This window comes from Drosophila sulfurigaster, chromosome 2L (genome assembly GCF_023558435.1).
Source record: "Drosophila sulfurigaster albostrigata strain 15112-1811.04 chromosome 2L, ASM2355843v2, whole genome shotgun sequence".
NCBI lineage: Eukaryota > Metazoa > Arthropoda > Insecta > Diptera > Drosophilidae > Drosophila > Drosophila sulfurigaster.
In genome coordinates this window covers 4635672-4651114 of record NC_084881.1, presented here as the reverse complement: position 1 = coordinate 4651114, position 15443 = coordinate 4635672, and the positions used below count along the sequence as shown (strand labels likewise).

At 39.8% G+C, this 15443-nt stretch overlaps 7 protein-coding genes across 7 annotated transcripts; 4 read left to right on the top strand and 3 right to left on the bottom strand.

Moving 5' to 3' along the window:
- Window positions 1–1042: 1042 nt before the first annotated feature.
- On the bottom strand, window positions 1043–6526 carry LOC133834907 (interferon-related developmental regulator 2). Its single transcript, XM_062264681.1, has 5 exons — window positions 5624–6526; window positions 3587–4271; window positions 3280–3523; window positions 1769–1996; window positions 1043–1699 (listed from the first exon to the last, which is right to left on the bottom strand). The coding sequence occupies exons 1-5, from the start codon at window positions 5655–5657 to the stop codon at window positions 1616–1618; spliced, it is 1275 nt and encodes a 424-aa protein (XP_062120665.1). The 5' UTR covers window positions 5658–6526; the 3' UTR covers window positions 1043–1615.
- LOC133834909 (uncharacterized) lies at window positions 2116–3252 on the top strand. The gene has a single exon (XM_062264683.1). It carries the CDS (start codon window positions 2234–2236, stop codon window positions 3095–3097), a length of 864 nt encoding a protein of 287 aa, XP_062120667.1. The 5' UTR covers window positions 2116–2233; the 3' UTR covers window positions 3098–3252.
- A 572-nt stretch (window positions 6527–7098) lies between the features above and the next one.
- LOC133834912 (cytochrome c oxidase subunit 5B, mitochondrial) lies at window positions 7099–8149 on the top strand. Its single transcript, XM_062264685.1, has 3 exons — window positions 7099–7285; window positions 7758–7931; window positions 7993–8149. The coding sequence occupies exons 1-3, from the start codon at window positions 7204–7206 to the stop codon at window positions 8097–8099; spliced, it is 363 nt and encodes a 120-aa protein (XP_062120669.1). The 5' UTR covers window positions 7099–7203; the 3' UTR covers window positions 8100–8149.
- Window positions 8150–8523: 374 nt separating this feature from the next.
- LOC133834911 (cytochrome c oxidase subunit 5B, mitochondrial) lies at window positions 8524–9299 on the top strand. Its single transcript, XM_062264684.1, has 2 exons — window positions 8524–8832; window positions 8891–9299. Exons 1-2 carry the CDS (start codon window positions 8637–8639, stop codon window positions 9169–9171), a joined length of 477 nt encoding a protein of 158 aa, XP_062120668.1. The 5' UTR covers window positions 8524–8636; the 3' UTR covers window positions 9172–9299.
- LOC133834906 (tRNA (adenine(58)-N(1))-methyltransferase non-catalytic subunit TRM6) lies at window positions 9233–10892 on the bottom strand. The gene is made up of 3 exons (XM_062264680.1): window positions 10438–10892; window positions 9752–10382; window positions 9233–9690 (listed from the first exon to the last, which is right to left on the bottom strand). The coding sequence occupies exons 1-3, from the start codon at window positions 10783–10785 to the stop codon at window positions 9341–9343; spliced, it is 1329 nt and encodes a 442-aa protein (XP_062120664.1). The 5' UTR covers window positions 10786–10892; the 3' UTR covers window positions 9233–9340.
- An 82-nt stretch (window positions 10893–10974) lies between these two features.
- On the top strand, window positions 10975–13093 carry LOC133834905 (equilibrative nucleoside transporter 1). Its single transcript, XM_062264679.1, has 3 exons — window positions 10975–11808; window positions 11882–11935; window positions 12017–13093. Exons 1-3 carry the CDS (start codon window positions 11326–11328, stop codon window positions 12860–12862), a joined length of 1383 nt encoding a protein of 460 aa, XP_062120663.1. The 5' UTR covers window positions 10975–11325; the 3' UTR covers window positions 12863–13093.
- LOC133834908 (uncharacterized) lies at window positions 12825–14632 on the bottom strand. The gene has a single exon (XM_062264682.1). It carries the CDS (start codon window positions 14547–14549, stop codon window positions 13608–13610), a length of 942 nt encoding a protein of 313 aa, XP_062120666.1. The 5' UTR covers window positions 14550–14632; the 3' UTR covers window positions 12825–13607.
- Between the last annotated feature and the right edge of the window lie 811 nt (window positions 14633–15443).

The following is a 15443-nucleotide window of genomic DNA, read 5'->3' as shown; positions in this document are numbered from 1 at the left end:
CTTTTGATAAACCCGTGAAAAAAGGATATGAGAATATATATAAATATTAATAATAAAGCTAACACTAAATTTAATTTAACCATTACGAATACCAATATTATCACCAATAATAGATTTAAGAATTAATAAGTTAATTAAACGTTTTTCGATTGTATTTTGATTGTCTCTGCAAGGGTAAAAGGTGAGAAACACAAAATCTAAAACAAATATCTAGTTATTTTCTGATTTAGTGTCCTATAATAATCTATGAAATCTAGGTATTAGTGGCGATAGTTGTGCATGCCTAGTCACCGAAGTTAAATACAGATATCAAAGTTTAAAATAATAAATTTCATACATGGTAAATCAATAACAAAATAAACAAATTTGATGGGAAAAATAATATTGTTGCCTGTAGATCAACTTTGTTTTAGAAAATTGCCACTTCCACTTCCGCCCACGCAAATCGAAATAAGAAACGAATGTCAAATATATATTTAAGCCTATCGATAATTGGTACCTATTTTTATGTCTATGATTCCTGAAAATTTGGCTGCGGTTAGATAAAAATCTTAAATTCTTCAAGACATAATTTTAGAGGGTTAAGAGGGTTGTAACATACATATAATATGTAGTTGTCGGGTCCTAATTGCTTTGTTTGACAACCTAGTACTTTTGTTCTTTTGTATTTTGAATATTTCAAATATAGCTTTTGGTTTTTTTTTTGTTTTGTTTTAATATATTAAATATGTATATGTGACCTATAACACCGCATTTTTTTTATTTTATTGATAATGGGCAGTGGGTATCTTACAGTCGAGCACATTTAGTCCAAAAATGTATCAAATATATACGTATATATTTAAGTTAGTTCTAATAACTCTGAGGTGTTTCGGCATATTATTTTCATTAACGTCCAAATTAAGGCAATTCGTAAATACTATATTGCCGCTATCTTCGGGGTAGTCAACTATTCGTTAAGCAAATTATCTGGCAATTCGACAAGAATATAGTCGAACCACCGCTTCCCATAAAGAATATATTTCCCAGCAAGAAAACACAATTTTCATTTTAGTTGTTCTTTAGGTCTACAGTTATACATTTATTTTACACGATTATCTACCAAATATATATGTATAAGTATATATTACGCTTACATAATAGGCATAAAAAGCCAAGTCAATCGGCATCGTTGATCATGACTTTCAAATACAGAAAAATTGCTATTTTATTTGTATAATGTATATATTTTTATATATCTTTGAACAACAACGTAAATTGACCTTAAATGTAAATAAAACAAACTAAATTCCACACAGTCGTTTATCTGGCACTTTTCTATGCCAAAGGGAAAATTCAATTTGCAGATCACATTACTATCTAATAAGTTCTGTGCTATGAGCTAATCGACTAAACGCTAACAAGCTAATGAATTTTCATATATTTTTGTTTTGTAGTTGCTATTAAAAGCTATTTCAAATTTAGTCACGAATTGATTTTTTTACCGAAAGTGCCTTAAATGTACAACTATTTGCAGCTTCTGGTATTCTATATAGGCCAAGTAATGATCTAAAGTGGAACAATTCAACTAAGTGGGGAGTTTTGCATCGTTGACCTTCTTTCCATTTGATCCTCCTTATGTGAAAACAGCTGATCGCTTATCACGGTTCTTCCCACGGGTAATAGAGCGTGCCTTAAAGGCTGCTGAATTCACCAAATGCTGCAAATTCACATAAATACATAAACGTTAATAAATTATTTATAGTCTTAATTTAATCTGTGTACTTACCCGCTCCAATTTTGACTGCTTGGTCTTACCGTTTCCATTGATGCCAGTGTTGGTTGGACGCGGACCCAACTGGAAAATGTCGCGAATGAATTCATTTTCCTGCAGTTGGGAGGTCATTCCAGGACCCATGGCAGTGCACAAAGCCGAATATTGATGATGTATGGACCAGGCGTCCAGGGTAAGAGAATCATTTCCAAAACGTATATTGATCTCCGGTGAAATGTCCTCCTTTAACGCAAAAGACAATTAAATTAGTAAGCGTTGAAAGCAAAACAAGCGTAGGAAGTACTAAACAAACAACCCTTTATTTGTCAAACAAATAATTTTAAATCCAATTTTTACTTCTTCTCAGCACAGACAAAATTTTACGTAGAATTTATATTAACTTAAAAAAACGTTTCAAAAAATATAAAAAAAAACCAAAAATAAATTATAGTAATAAATTGTTCTGACCCGTATCCCAAAATGATGCTCTCCACGTACATGCACGATTATGTGCCGCCAAACGCGAAGAGATACGAGTTTATGACCCACCTTAAGGGTCAGGATGGCTTCGGTGGTGCCAAACTAATCGAGTGTCAATGCGTTGAAGAGGACATTATAAAACCCCCGAAAGACGCTGTCAACAGCTGTGCTGGCGTTGAATGGACAGGCATTGCACCGATGGGTCGCTTGGTGGATCCGCGTCTTATACCGACAGAACTAGCACAGGATCAAGTGGACAAAATGGCACTTGCTCCCGAATCGGACTGCTTCAAGATGCAGCCCAATCGCTTCCTCAAAATCTTGCGTAACGTTTACCCCGATCTATACGAGCGCCTGAAACTGATGCCAAAGGAGGAGCTCGGTCGTCGATTGGAAACGAATCGCATGTTTACCACCTATCAGATCGATTACTGCGACGTCAACGAGTATCCCGAAGGTATTTACGAAAGCATGCAGCCAACTGACAAGGCATCCAAAATGAAATCGGACAAGCTATTGACGAATGCAGCTCCCTGCTCTGAGTTCCGTTCAGATGTGATGCGACAAATGGAACGCGAGAATACTACAGGCTACGAGCAGCAAGCAGATGAGTGTGAACAAGCCTATAAGCCGTTCAAGACTTCGTTCTCAGACTCGTCGCAATTCGTAAACTCGGGCAACAACTCGCACTGGAAGGCAGCGTCAAGCACGTTCCGCAAAGTTCCCAACTTCACCGAGTACATGGACTCCATCAGTCGCAATGGCTGCATCATTATGCGCAATAAACTTCACGATCATTCCAAGTGTCTGGCGAATCACTGTCGTCATGAGGTTCGATTCAACTGCACTGACATGAAGCCTTGAAGAGATTTCTTTGTTTGACTTGCAAATCTATCTCAGGCCTGACTCCAAAATAGGTTTTTTGATGTATCGTTTAAAAACTTGTCTCGATGTAAACTCGTAGGTTTTTTTTAGTTGAATTCAAATTACGTAATAATAACCATTCCATTATCTATATATACAGTATGTCGTATTCATCAGCTTACCTCCAAATAGCGCAGAACATCACGGAACGTGGCACGCTGAGTTTTGCGATCACGTTTGGCACGATATTTAGCCGAATCGGTGGCCAACTGCTTAACGGCATCGCAAAGCTCACTGATGTCCTCCTCCAGGAAGTTCTCATCATGTGCACGTCCCGATTCCAAAATAAGAGCAATTGTTTCTCCGGCTGCCATGCGTACATCCAAGTGTGGCGACTCCAACAGTCCCAAGAAGCGTTTGATAGATCTGCAAGCAATATGCTTGTTGGTCACAATCTCAAATTCAACAGTAATTGCTTGGATTACTTACGGAAACTTGTGTTGGCCAGTGGTCATCAGGGACACAAAGTCCCCAGAGGGAATGAGGGTCAAAAGCAATCCCCAGGAGGACAACGCCTCGGCATGCAGAGTACCAGCCTCGGCAGTAACCGAGATGGGTGTCTTGTCATCTCCACGCAAATAGCTGCCGGCAAAGATGGTCTCGAAGAACTGCATCAACTGCACCAGTTCACCAACATCCTCGCAGTCCAGAAAATTCAGCAATCCCAATGCGGTGCAGCACTTGGCGCGTGCATCGAAACTTACAGATTTGTCTTGCACAGTGTTCAATAGAAAGCTGTTCATGGCCTTTGACATGCCCTCTTCGCCGCCTAGTTGCAACACCAGCAACGGGGCCAGACGTGCGCCCCACACTTGCTCCTGTCCTTTGCCACGACGCACGCTCTTCTCCACAAAGTCCATCAGCGTCATTTTACGGTCCTCAACAAAGTCGGGCATATAGCGATGCATCAGCAACTCGCAGATCGACTGGAGTGCCTGGACGCGAGTCTGGGCCGACTTCTCGGTTGCCTGTTCTAAGGCCTTTTCGAATTTCTCCTCAAAGCGCTCGTTGGCCAGCTCCTCGGCTGCCTCCGATGAGGCTGCCTCCGAGACATGCGAATAAACGCTAACATTATCAAAGGACTCGTCCTCAGAGTTCGAGTCGTTGGTGCGACCTGCAATAGTTTAAGAAAATGGGAAGACCTTAAAATAAATCTCAAACTGTAAAATTTATAATGCTACTAAAACTGTACATTGCTTTGCAAACAAAAATGCAATCAAAAGATGAACAAAATGCTGACAACTCAATAGCAGTGCCACTTAAACAGTGGCAATGCTCCCAAAACTGTCGAGTGAGTTCATAACCTGTCATGCACAGAGTTTTCCAAACCTCAAATCCAAAGATTTATAAAATGACTCAGCGGCGAGAGAATGAATGCATTGAAGAGCGAGAGAGCGAAAAGTGAAAATAAATAGATATATATACTAAGGAAACTAATCTTATGGTATTTTTCCGCTTTGCAGCGGTTTGCTTTGCATGCTATAAATACACATTCATTCTGTACATTTTCATACTGAGAGATTAAAAAAAAAGGAAGTCGCATTTTCGGGGCGAATAAGCGACCTTCAAATTATGTTGTGCAACAAGTTTTCTCAATTCCAATTTGTTGCCAAGGCAAAACATTCGCAACTTTCTATAGACAACAAATGCGTTTTTCACTTAGCATCTGAGTCTGGTTTGGGATAAGGTAATTTCTGACATTGCATTTTCTTCGCATTGTATTGTTGTTTATTTCGTAATAACTAACAGCTGTTCATGAAGTGATGGAGTGAGATTCGAAAAAATTGTGTGTTTTGAAAGTAGTTTGGTCAGTTTGCAGTACATTTATTTGAGAGTTGTTAATTCATGTTTTAAAAGAAGCACGCCAGAGTTTCACAATCATTCCGAAAAGCTTTTTTCGGTATTAATAGAAGCAGATAGAAATACTATTTAAAATTTGTAATTCATAGGCATTTGCTGTTTTTGCTTTTCGTTGTTTGATAAGTTGACATTGAACTGATTGCATATAGCAATACCCTAAATGTAAATACGAAGAGAGTACTTGAGACTTGTCATCGAAGTAGAGTCTCCGCAATAAAAACACTTACAGGGTGGCTCAGTGGTCTATTCTACTGAGCAAACATACTTTTCTGTACTTGTTTTTTTTTTCTTTGTTGCTCGTTCGTTCGCCTGTTTCACCAGCTGAGCGCGTGCAAAGCTTTTTAATATGCCAGCACAGCAACAAAAAATAATTATACTACATATTTTCGATGATTGCCAAACAGGTTGGAAGCGAAAGCTTTTTTTCGAAGCCATCGAAATGTATTTCGTGCTATTTATTAAAAGTTTACATATGTACAGATGACTAATGATGAATGCCTGAGCATTGTGCACAAAGGTCAAATCATAAAAATATTGAATTGCACAACAAACACCCACACAACCGACGCACTTTTGCTATTAACATGAAATGATTTCGTGACTCACCTTTGCCTGGTGCTTTCTTATTACGACGCGGCATATTCTTGTTTTTGCTCCTGCTGTTATTGCGTTGCTCACAAAAACCTCGAATTTTTGTGCTGTTTTTGTTTTGACTGCTTCTGATCTTGATGGCGATCGTCGATGAACACACTCAACACACACAAGCCTTGTAGGGCAGTGTCCTTTTTGCACAAAGAGAGGCGGAGAGAGTCTCCACGAAAAAGTCTACACACGCGTTTGGCGGCAACACAACTATTGGCGGCACTCAAATACACGTGTTTTTCTTCGGGTTTTTATTGATTTTATGCGTTCAGAAATTTAGGTTAGATATTTTCGAGTGTTCTTTTAATTGTTTGGTTTGTTTTAGGTGCGTTGATTACATACGAACAGTGTTAATCAAGACGCAGCTATGCAATAGCTTTTATGTTTCCAATATTGTCTTTGTTGTTGCGACTGTTGCTGCTGCCTTTTGTTGCACAACACACGTTTGCAATTGTTGATAACTGACACTTTACTGAACGTTGCCGATTTGCACGCGCCTTTTTTATTTATTAGCTTCTGCTGCTGCTGATGTTGCTGCTGCTGATTGTAAAAATGCTGCTCGATTCTTTGTGTTGCCCCAAATTTCATGTTTAATTGCAATTGAAAATTTCTTTGTGACTTCCTTGGCCTTGAGACAACTTTGCTTTACTGCTTTGCTGTGTCTGGCGTCTGTCGACAGCACAACTCGCAAGTTGCGAAATTAGTTGATTTTGGGTTTGGGTCGCTTGTGATTTCAATATTAGTTAGTGCAACTTGAGTTGTTGCAGCTTTTGCGAAAGCTCGACGCTGCCTCTTCTGGTGAAAATAATGCAAATTAATTAATTAAAGCACCCCCGTATTACTGAATTTGACGAAATTAAATGACACATTGCCAGCGTGACCGTACATTAAATTTGAACAAATCATATTTAATGCCCTAGTAAATGTAGTGTCTCAGACGTTGGCTGGTAACACTTTATATGGTATGTTGTTATTTCCGTAATAACGTATTAAAAGCAGCAAATTATTGATGTGATATTTTGTTTTAATACCAGAAAATATAGAATATCTTAGCTATCACTCAGTGTTATGTATATTAAATTAAGTTATTATTAAGCCACAAAGACAAATACAAAATAATTTCCTTTGTAAATTAAAAAAGTACAATTTTGTAATACTATTAGTGATGGAATAATTGCCAGGAAAATGTGGCGAACATTTTGAACTTACTCTGTTTTGTTAACCTAATAACAAATGTAAATCAAAAAACATATAGTTGACAATAGCGCAACTTGGATAAATTTACAGCTTAAGATTCTGTATACGTCGACAACTTAACAATATGTATATAAAAATATAAAAAAAATGCTCGCTTGTAATTATCGATAAATCGATACATTGACTCCAGAACCAGTTCGCAAACACATGGAACTGAACTGATTGAGAACTGGAATACACAACTCATGAACCGACACCTGCCCTGAGTCTCGCCGTGAAAAATTACGAAAGAATTCGGTTTGTTCATCGCCTCTTCACAAGACCAACAAATTTTTGCAAAACGAACAATGGCTTCTATGTGTGGACGCATGGCACTGCGTGCTGCTGCTCGCCAAAATGTGACATACCACTCCGTGCGCACTTGCAAAAGTAAGTAACAAATCAACCCGCCAACCGCCCACAAAGAACGATTCCACCTTCATCGTTCGTCGTCACGTCCGCCTTGCCTGCATCCATGTGTCACCTGGGTTTAACGATCCAAAATTACATAATGCATGAGATAAACTATACAGAAAGCAAACTGCAATGGCAGCAGCCATGGTGCAACGCTAACTGTGGCAGCTCAACGCCGTGCAAATGTGGAGGGAGGTTATGTAATAGTGGCTAATGTGTCTAAATGTATCTTGTGGACAAACTGTAGCTATAAAGTTGCACTATTCACAGTATGTGGCTCAAACTGCAGGAGACATATACAGAATCGATATTGCACACGGAGTTACAATTTACGTTTGCCTTTATGTAACCAGCGAACACAGCTGATTCAATGCATGACGCAGGGGAAAGGGTGGGGAAAATGGGAGGTTTGATTATCAGCTTATCAACTAATTGGTTCTCTTTGCAGTGATGAACGATCCCTTGGAGCATGCTACAGGTATCGAGAAGCGTGAATTGCTGCTCAAAGCCGCCGGCAATGATAATCCCTTCGACATGAAGGTCTTCAAGCGCGGTGCTGGCACCAAGGAGAACCCCAACTTGATTCCATCGGCCTTCGATGCCCGCATTGTGGGTTGCATCTGTAAGTGCTTTGCGAATTTACTTATTATTTGTGTTTGTAAACTAAAAAACTTTTTATGCAGGCGAGGAGGATCAGACCTACGTGCAATGGATGTGGTTGCAAAAGGGCAACCAGAAACGTTGCGAGTGCGGACACTGGTTCAAACTGGTCGAGAAGGCAGCTGTTTAAATGAGTTATTATTAAATAATTAAATAAACCAATTAATAATACACAAAAAACGAACACAACTATTAAGCTTAAAGTCAACTAATAGCTGTCCAATAAACAAACATCAACCCAACCCAAAAAATTGGACGTACATCCATCAACCGGGCAACATTTCTTATAGTTTTGATTTGGTTCACGATCTAATGGCTAACGATTAAATAAAGAATAGCTTTCGATTATCACATAAGTTAACGATGGAAATACCAAAAATAAGATGAAAATAAAGGCAGAACGATGCCAAGGTACTTAATAAAGAACCGTAAGGAAACAATCAATGTTGCAGATTAAGAGATATTTACAATCCTCAGACACATTTTTATTTGTATAAAATGATGCTTAGTAGGCGATAGACTATTATTTATCAACATCCTTAAAATATAGCACTAATTTCATAATTTCTTTGCGAAGAGAAAGAACACAAAACTAAAAGAATATTGAATTTAAAAATTCAAAAGTTAGTCAATTAATATACTGCTATATTATTTAAAAACAGACGATATGTCATCGTTTATTTCTCGTCTGCTCAAGTCCTCGCTGCCTACGAAACGTCTTGTTTCGCAGTTGACTCAGCGTGGAGAGCATAAACTTGGTGCCTTGATGCGACAACTTGGGTTGCAGAAGCTGCTTGGAGCATTTGGGGCCAAAGCTGTTTTGGCTCAACGCGGCATAGGCACAACTCCGGTGGCAAAGAAACGTAAGTGGGAGCTGCTGGTCAACAATTAGCTTGGGTTTAACTTTATTACTGCTCCCAGAGTTGACGGATGACATGGAGCTGGCCACGGGCATATTCAAGCGAGAGCTGCAGTTGCGTCAAGCGGGCTGCAGTGATCCTTGGGCCATGGCTAAGCCAATGAAGCGCGGCGCAGGCAGAGAGAATGACCCGACAGTGGTTCCATCGGTTTTCGATGGTCGCATGGTTGGTTGTCTGTGCCATGATGATCGTGCGCCCAAATGGATGTGGCTGGAGAAGGGTGCACCTAAGCGTTGCGAGTGCGGCCACTACTACGTGCTCAAGAAAGCCGAACCTATTTGAATGGCATACACTGCAAATGGAGCGCTGTTTCTCAGACACACATACAACACACATCATAAAAAATGTTGCATGATATTATCAAAAATTCGATTTATTAAATGGATGTGGACTGCATTCATCGAATAATATACTCTTTACGTAGTGTATAAAACACAATCGGTGTCAATAATTAGCTCAGAGTGTAGCCAGTCAAGAGATAGCCGCTGTTGCCACTCATGTTGACTTCGGGATGCGTGCGATTTGGAAGTATTTGATAGGTTCGCAGCCAATTTGAAGTCACATGCAGATTGGTCACCTTGCCAGACGCCTTTAGTTCCATATATGTCTCCTGCAGCAGTTCCTTGCAAGTGCTAAATATGACGATGGGTCGTGATGGTTTTACAAGAGGCAACAATGCTTCAACAATATTTGATGGGTGTTCCTTGGCAGCCATGACGAGGTTATCGAATTTCTCGTGCATTAGCGCAGAGGCACGTTTGTTCTCCACTTGCCAACGAAGTGGCCCTGATCTGTTGTTTACTGAAATGAAGCAGGTTTAATTATTGATCACAATATGTTAAACACTTATTTTACTGCTTACAGTTGGGGGATTCATCCAATTTGGGCTTCTTCGTCGTGGGCTCAACTGCGTCAGTCTGTTCCTCAGATGTTGTTACACTGTTTTCGTCTGTTTGCGTGGCATCTGCTGCCTCAGTAGCAATTGAGACGTCTAGTTTTCTATCACCCTGGTAGAATTCTCGCAGTACAGAATACAAATTAACGGAGATGCAGCGTTGCTGTTGCTCCAGGGGAAGTTTCAATGCCAGCAATGCTTGCTTTTGTGGCACATTCCCCGGATGCATGTGCACCAATGTGGCATCTGTAGCCGCGCCTATGGAGTTCAGCATGGCAGCAGGCAGCAAGCCATTAGTACCGCTCTCGTATAGTAGATAACTGCCAAAGCCACATACGCCGGAATACGAGATGATTTGGGAGAGCGTGTCCACTCGGATGCCCATAATCTTTTCGGCATCCTGTCTGTGGAATATATCGGTCATTAGCCGTATGCTTGGCTGCCGGATTTGCACAAACTCAAAGTATTTCTTCTCCTTTTTCAAGAGGTATTTGTCCTGCGAGTATTCGGTGCGCGTGTGAAATGTTTTTGAGTTCTCCACCAGCTTCTCAATGATCTTACTGGACTCTCTGCACTCTTCACGCAGTTGCTCGATATCCTGCAAAATCAATTAATAGACACATTGTTCTTTAATCCTCGAATCAATTACCTACCTCGGATTTTAGTGCTTGGGCTTCTCCATTGTCGCTAATGTCGCGATTATCAGCCCCGCTGCTGGAAATATTTAGCACATCGCGAATGCTTCGTAGCTCATTCTCGCTAACCAGTTCAAGGGTATGCTGTCGCTGTGCCCCCCGTTTTCCCGCCTTCGACTCCTTAACACACATCTTAAATGTAGAGCCATATGGCTGATCGAGCAGCGACTTCAGCTCCAGGTGCTCCTTGCCCAAGGTGGCCGTCGCATCAAGACTGCCAAATTTCTGCAGTTTTGTGTACTTTTGGCGTTGTATAACAATATAATCGCCCAATTGTATACTCGGTATGTTGGGTTTGCTGGGCATTGTGCTAAGAAATCACATAAATAGCTTAACAGCAACAAGTAATCACGTTGTTTATAACGAAAGGCACCACAAACGCGCGATTGCCGCAATAATCGGAATATAATCGATTTAAATTATTACACTACTGACGCGAAGTTACCGATGTTTCGATGATCGATGTTTTTCAAGAAAATGGCAACGCTAATAGCTGATAAAAAAAACACCGAGTAAACCACGCGCTTGTCAGTTCCATTTGACGAGTTAACCTTTGAAAAATAACTCTTGCTACCTGAGGGCTCTCTCTAGTGTTGTTTTTGTTAACATAAAAGTGCCTTTTCTTTCCTAACGAGCCGGTAAAGAGTTCATTGCGGCTACGGACAGCCCATTGTTGTTATTAGGAAGACCAGGTTCCAGCTCCAACTACAAACTAGTGTGGAACTGGTGGAACCTGTTGCCAACCAACTGCTAATTAACAGTTAATTAAAGTCGCGCCCATATCTAGTATAAACAACTTTGCCGTTGTCTTTCAAATTAGCAGATCTGTAGTTGAGCAGCGAGAAGATGGGCGATAGAAAAGGAGAAGAGTCGCCATTTATATCATCAAAAAAGCCAGTGACATTAAATCCATCATGGGAGTCACAAATGCAACCCGATCCCAATATCAATGGCAAAGGCTCCGCTTCAATGATGTCGAAAATAGGCGCATCGCTACAGCAGCCGCCAGTTGATAAATATAAAATTGTATTTTTCATATTTATGCTGCATGGACTGGGCACCCTGATGCCATGGAACATGTTTATTACCGCCAAATCATACTTTGAGGAGTTCAAACTTAACAATACAATTAAAACGGAAACCAATTATCAAGGCAACTTTATGCAGAACATGGGATTCGCTTCACAAATCCCCAACGTTCTCTTCAATTGGATCAATATCTTCATCAATTTAGGTGGCGATTTGACAAGTCGCATTGTCTATACCATATTATTGGAGATAGTTATTCTCATTGTTACTGTAGTGCTCGCTATGCTGGATTCCTATGAGGTGGGTACCATCTTATCACTACTAAGAATAACATTTGCTCGGTCAATAAACAATGTCTTTCATTTCATAACAGTGGCCTGGCATATTCTTTTGGGCTACCATGTGCACAATAGTTTTAATAAACATGGTAAGATTTACAATCCACGATTACATTATCTCGATTTTAATGATTATCAATTATTATTATTATTATTATTTATTGTTACAGTGCAATGGCATCTATCAAAGCACAATCTACGGGCTCGTTGCGTCGTTACCTCCCAAATATACTGGTGCTGTTGTTGTGGGCTCGAATATTAGTGGATGCTTTTGTACCATCATGTCAATCTTGTGCAGCGAATTCTTTGAGTCGCAGCGAACCTCGGCTATCTACTATTTTGTGACTGCTATTCTGGTTTTACTATTGTGCTTCGACACATACTTCGCTTTGCCATTGAACAAGTTCTTTAGACACTACGAGATGTTGAGCAAAAAGAACGATAAGAGTTCATCGGCATCGAAAACACCACTGAAAGTGCCTTATTGGCAGATCTTTAAGAAGGCTTCACCTCAGCTTTTCAATATATTCTTTACATTCTTTGTCACACTTGCCGTATTCCCCGCTGTCCATTCGGATATCAAGCGATCGGACGATTTCATTCTTGGAGAAAAGTATTTTACCCTCGTCACATGCTTCTTGACATTTAATGTGTTCGCGATGCTGGGCAGCTTGGTCACATCGTGGATTCAGTGGCCAAAACCTAAATTCCTAGTTGTACCCGTAGTTTTACGAGTTGCATTTATACCTTTAATGATCTTGTGCAACTATAAACCGAAAGGGTACGTAAGAACTCTGCCTGTGCTCATTTCGAGCGAGTGGGTGTATTGGATCATTGCCATTATAATGTCATTCAGCTCTGGCTATTTAAGTTCCTTGGGCATGATGTACGCCCCGCAGACTGTTAATACTAAATATCAGATAACCGCCGGAATGTTTGCTGCCGCCTTCCTAGTTAGTGGTATTTTTGCAGGGGTAATGTTCTCATATTTGTGCCCCCTCTTTTTGACTTTATGAGCAATCATTTTTTGATTTGATCTTTTTTACCATTCATTTCATTCATTATATTATGTATTACTTTTAATTATTGGCACAATGAAAATGTTCGTTTTTGTTTTCGGCATTACGTAAATAACAAACAAGACAAATTATAAATCTAATGAATTTATTTCTTTTGATCTTTTGGCATGTTGCCTGACAAATTTAGTTTTATATACCTACACATTAATTGTAAACCTGTTTAAATAAAGTTTTTAACTGATTTGTAAAAAAAGAAATAAATATTTACAAAAAAAATCAACGAATTCACTAGAGTTAGGGATTTGTTTTTTCTAACCACAACTGGAAGTTAGGGGACTAGACTAAGACCTGAACAGAAAAGTGGGGAAAGGGCATTCAATAATAATCCCTTCGAGTAAGGCTTAACATTCAATAATAAAGTATATTCCTAATGTCTTTAAATTGAAAGTTAAGAGACTATACTCAGGTCTGGTGGATGGAGGAATACCATTCGGAAATTGAGTTTACTTTAAACTCTTTCATAGTGAAAATTAGACAACAATTTTTGATTAAGTAGGATTTTCTCTGGGATAGAGTTAAGTGGGATAATTCCTTTTGAAAGCGGCTTACATTGAATGATAATTCCATCAATGATTTTGCATGGAAAGTTGGAAAACTAGACTAAATGGGAATTTCCTTTGTAAGGAATCTTTACATTTAAAAAGTAATGTCACAAGTACTTCTTTAAATGGTGCGAAAGAGCTTATTTACACTGGTAGATAATCTTTAGTACTTCACAGAATTTTGGCGCCTCTCGGGGACTGCGTGTTTCCAAGCCAGTTATCTGCTCTAGGGCAACTTCAACGTCGACGACATTGCACATTATCTTTTGCAGCCGCTTCGGAAACTTCGTATCTGATAACGCTGCTAGTTGTCGTGTCTTTTCCAGCATATCACTCAGCACTTGCGCTTCCATATCGTGATAGCTCACCACCAATTCCCTTAGTTCGGGCAGCACCTCCGCCACGCTGAAGCCGCAATCCTGCGCATCCGAAATGCCTAAGCGTTGTAGACGGGCCAGACTAGAAGCTGGCGCCTGTAGAATTGTCTCCTCCACTTGGTTTTTGTTCGAGGTTAGATCCAGAGTTGTGAGTTGCAGCTGGGCCAGTAACTCCTCGAGGTGTGTGGCTTCAATGGAGCACTCGCGAGCCACAAGTGTTTTTAGTTTGTGCAGTCCAACCAAAAACTTTCCTGTAATGTAGGCGCTGGATACGCTCAAGCTCCGCAAATTGGGACAACTCTTAGTGATAGTCTGTACCATGCTGTTGTTCATATTGCCATCGGTGATGCACAGTTGCAGTAGATTGCTCATATCCAGGCGCAGATAGAAGGCAAGTTCGGGTCGCATGAGATGTCTCCCCAGATACGAATCGAAGGCCTTCTCGTGCACATTCCATATGTATAGCTTCTCCATCTGCGAACTCATCAGTTCAAAGAAGTACATGTAATCATCCTTGCTAAGCGGCGCGAACATTGTGTATGATACAGAAATTTCCCGAAATCGGGGCTTTCGCCATACAATTTGACACAGAAGCTCCTCGTAGCGCAGCGAACATCGTGCCATTGCTATTTGATCCACCAGAGATAGGTATTCCATTATTATGCACACGCAGTCATCATTGAGGTTGTCCATGTCCATTTTCATTGATAAGACATAAATACAGAGAAACACCTGAGCTGCAGCAAGAACAACAATTCAACAGCTGTTTGCAGTTAATATTATTCTGATGAAATGGTGGCCAGTGTGACCAGATTCTTGTCTCAGTAAAAATCGATATATCGATATTTTTGCGTACATTTAAATGGCGGTAAGAAAACACCTGATTCGAATTTCGAATATCAAATATCTACTTTGAATAACAACGATGAAATTAATGAAATTAATATTTATTAAATTACTCTCATGCATTATCTAAATTTTGGTCACAAGTGTTATCGTCTGAACTATTAAATATTATCACATTTCTAAATGAAAGAAAATGCTACCTGCTACTTTGTTGGATAATACCAACAGTTATCGCTGGGACATATCGTTACAATACTCATACCGTATTTCCACAAACCTTAAAAAAATATAAGCCCTGCGTCAGTAAACATTCGACATGCGTTGAACATTGTTGTCTAATCGATTTCCATTTTGTTGAGTTGTGAAATTGGAAACAAATAGATTAATCTTTTGATTTACGTGTTTCAGGCGTGACATCTTCACGGTTTATTATTTTCGTATCGCTCGTAGATCATGAATTAAATGACTGTTCAAAAGAAGCTATAGTCAATAAAACTGTAAGAGAATTTCAAAGTCATTGCCATAATTTCCAAAGCGAACGCCTGGAAAACCAATAAAACTTTTGTTATCCCGTCCCATTTGACCCCTGCCATTCGTATACTTTTGGCTTGCATATCAATTAACGTTTTGAGTGTGTTTCCATGTTAAACTGTCACTTTTATACGCATCATGCAGCTCAAGCTCCATCTCCAGCCCCAAATCAGCCCCAAGATCCCAACTCAATTCTCACAGAGCCATGAACCATTCTCAGTC

What these genes read in the sequence shown, in the direction of transcription:
- LOC133834909 (XM_062264683.1), top strand. Translation starts at nt 2,234, where the DNA reads ATGATGCTCTCCACGTACATGCACGATTATGTGCCGCCAAACGCGAAG.
- LOC133834907 (XM_062264681.1), bottom strand. Translation starts at nt 5,657, where the DNA reads ATGCCGCGTCGTAATAAGAAAGCACCAGGCAAAG. An exon ending in ACTGGCCAACACAAGTTTCC is followed by an intron (nt 3,524 to 3,586) that starts GTAAGTAATCCA and finishes TATTGCTTGCAG; the next exon opens with ATCTATCAAACGCTTCTTGG. An exon ending in ATGTTCTGCGCTATTTGGAG is followed by an intron (nt 1,997 to 3,279) that starts GTAAGCTGATGA and finishes TTTGCGTTAAAG; the next exon opens with GAGGACATTTCACCGGAGAT.
- LOC133834912 (XM_062264685.1), top strand. Translation starts at nt 7,204, where the DNA reads ATGGCTTCTATGTGTGGACGCATGGCACTGCGTGCTGCTGCTCGCCAA. An exon ending in CTCCGTGCGCACTTGCAAAA is followed by an intron (nt 7,286 to 7,757) that starts GTAAGTAACAAA and finishes TTCTCTTTGCAG; the next exon opens with TGATGAACGATCCCTTGGAG. An exon ending in CCGCATTGTGGGTTGCATCT is followed by an intron (nt 7,932 to 7,992) that starts GTAAGTGCTTTG and finishes CTTTTTATGCAG; the next exon opens with GCGAGGAGGATCAGACCTAC.
- LOC133834911 (XM_062264684.1), top strand. Translation starts at nt 8,637, where the DNA reads ATGTCATCGTTTATTTCTCGTCTGCTCAAGTCCTCGCTGCCTACGAAA. An exon ending in AACTCCGGTGGCAAAGAAAC is followed by an intron (nt 8,833 to 8,890) that starts GTAAGTGGGAGC and finishes TACTGCTCCCAG; the next exon opens with AGTTGACGGATGACATGGAG.
- LOC133834906 (XM_062264680.1), bottom strand. Translation starts at nt 10,785, where the DNA reads ATGCCCAGCAAACCCAACATACCGAGTATACAATTGGGCGATTATATT. An exon ending in CCCAAGCACTAAAATCCGAG is followed by an intron (nt 10,383 to 10,437) that starts GTAGGTAATTGA and finishes TTGATTTTGCAG; the next exon opens with GATATCGAGCAACTGCGTGA. An exon ending in ATTGGATGAATCCCCCAACT is followed by an intron (nt 9,691 to 9,751) that starts GTAAGCAGTAAA and finishes GCTTCATTTCAG; the next exon opens with TAAACAACAGATCAGGGCCA.
- LOC133834905 (XM_062264679.1), top strand. Translation starts at nt 11,326, where the DNA reads ATGGGCGATAGAAAAGGAGAAGAGTCGCCATTTATATCATCAAAAAAG. An exon ending in CTATGCTGGATTCCTATGAG is followed by an intron (nt 11,809 to 11,881) that starts GTGGGTACCATC and finishes ATTTCATAACAG; the next exon opens with TGGCCTGGCATATTCTTTTG. An exon ending in CAATAGTTTTAATAAACATG is followed by an intron (nt 11,936 to 12,016) that starts GTAAGATTTACA and finishes TTATTGTTACAG; the next exon opens with TGCAATGGCATCTATCAAAG.
- LOC133834908 (XM_062264682.1), bottom strand. Translation starts at nt 14,549, where the DNA reads ATGAAAATGGACATGGACAACCTCAATGATGACTGCGTGTGCATAATA.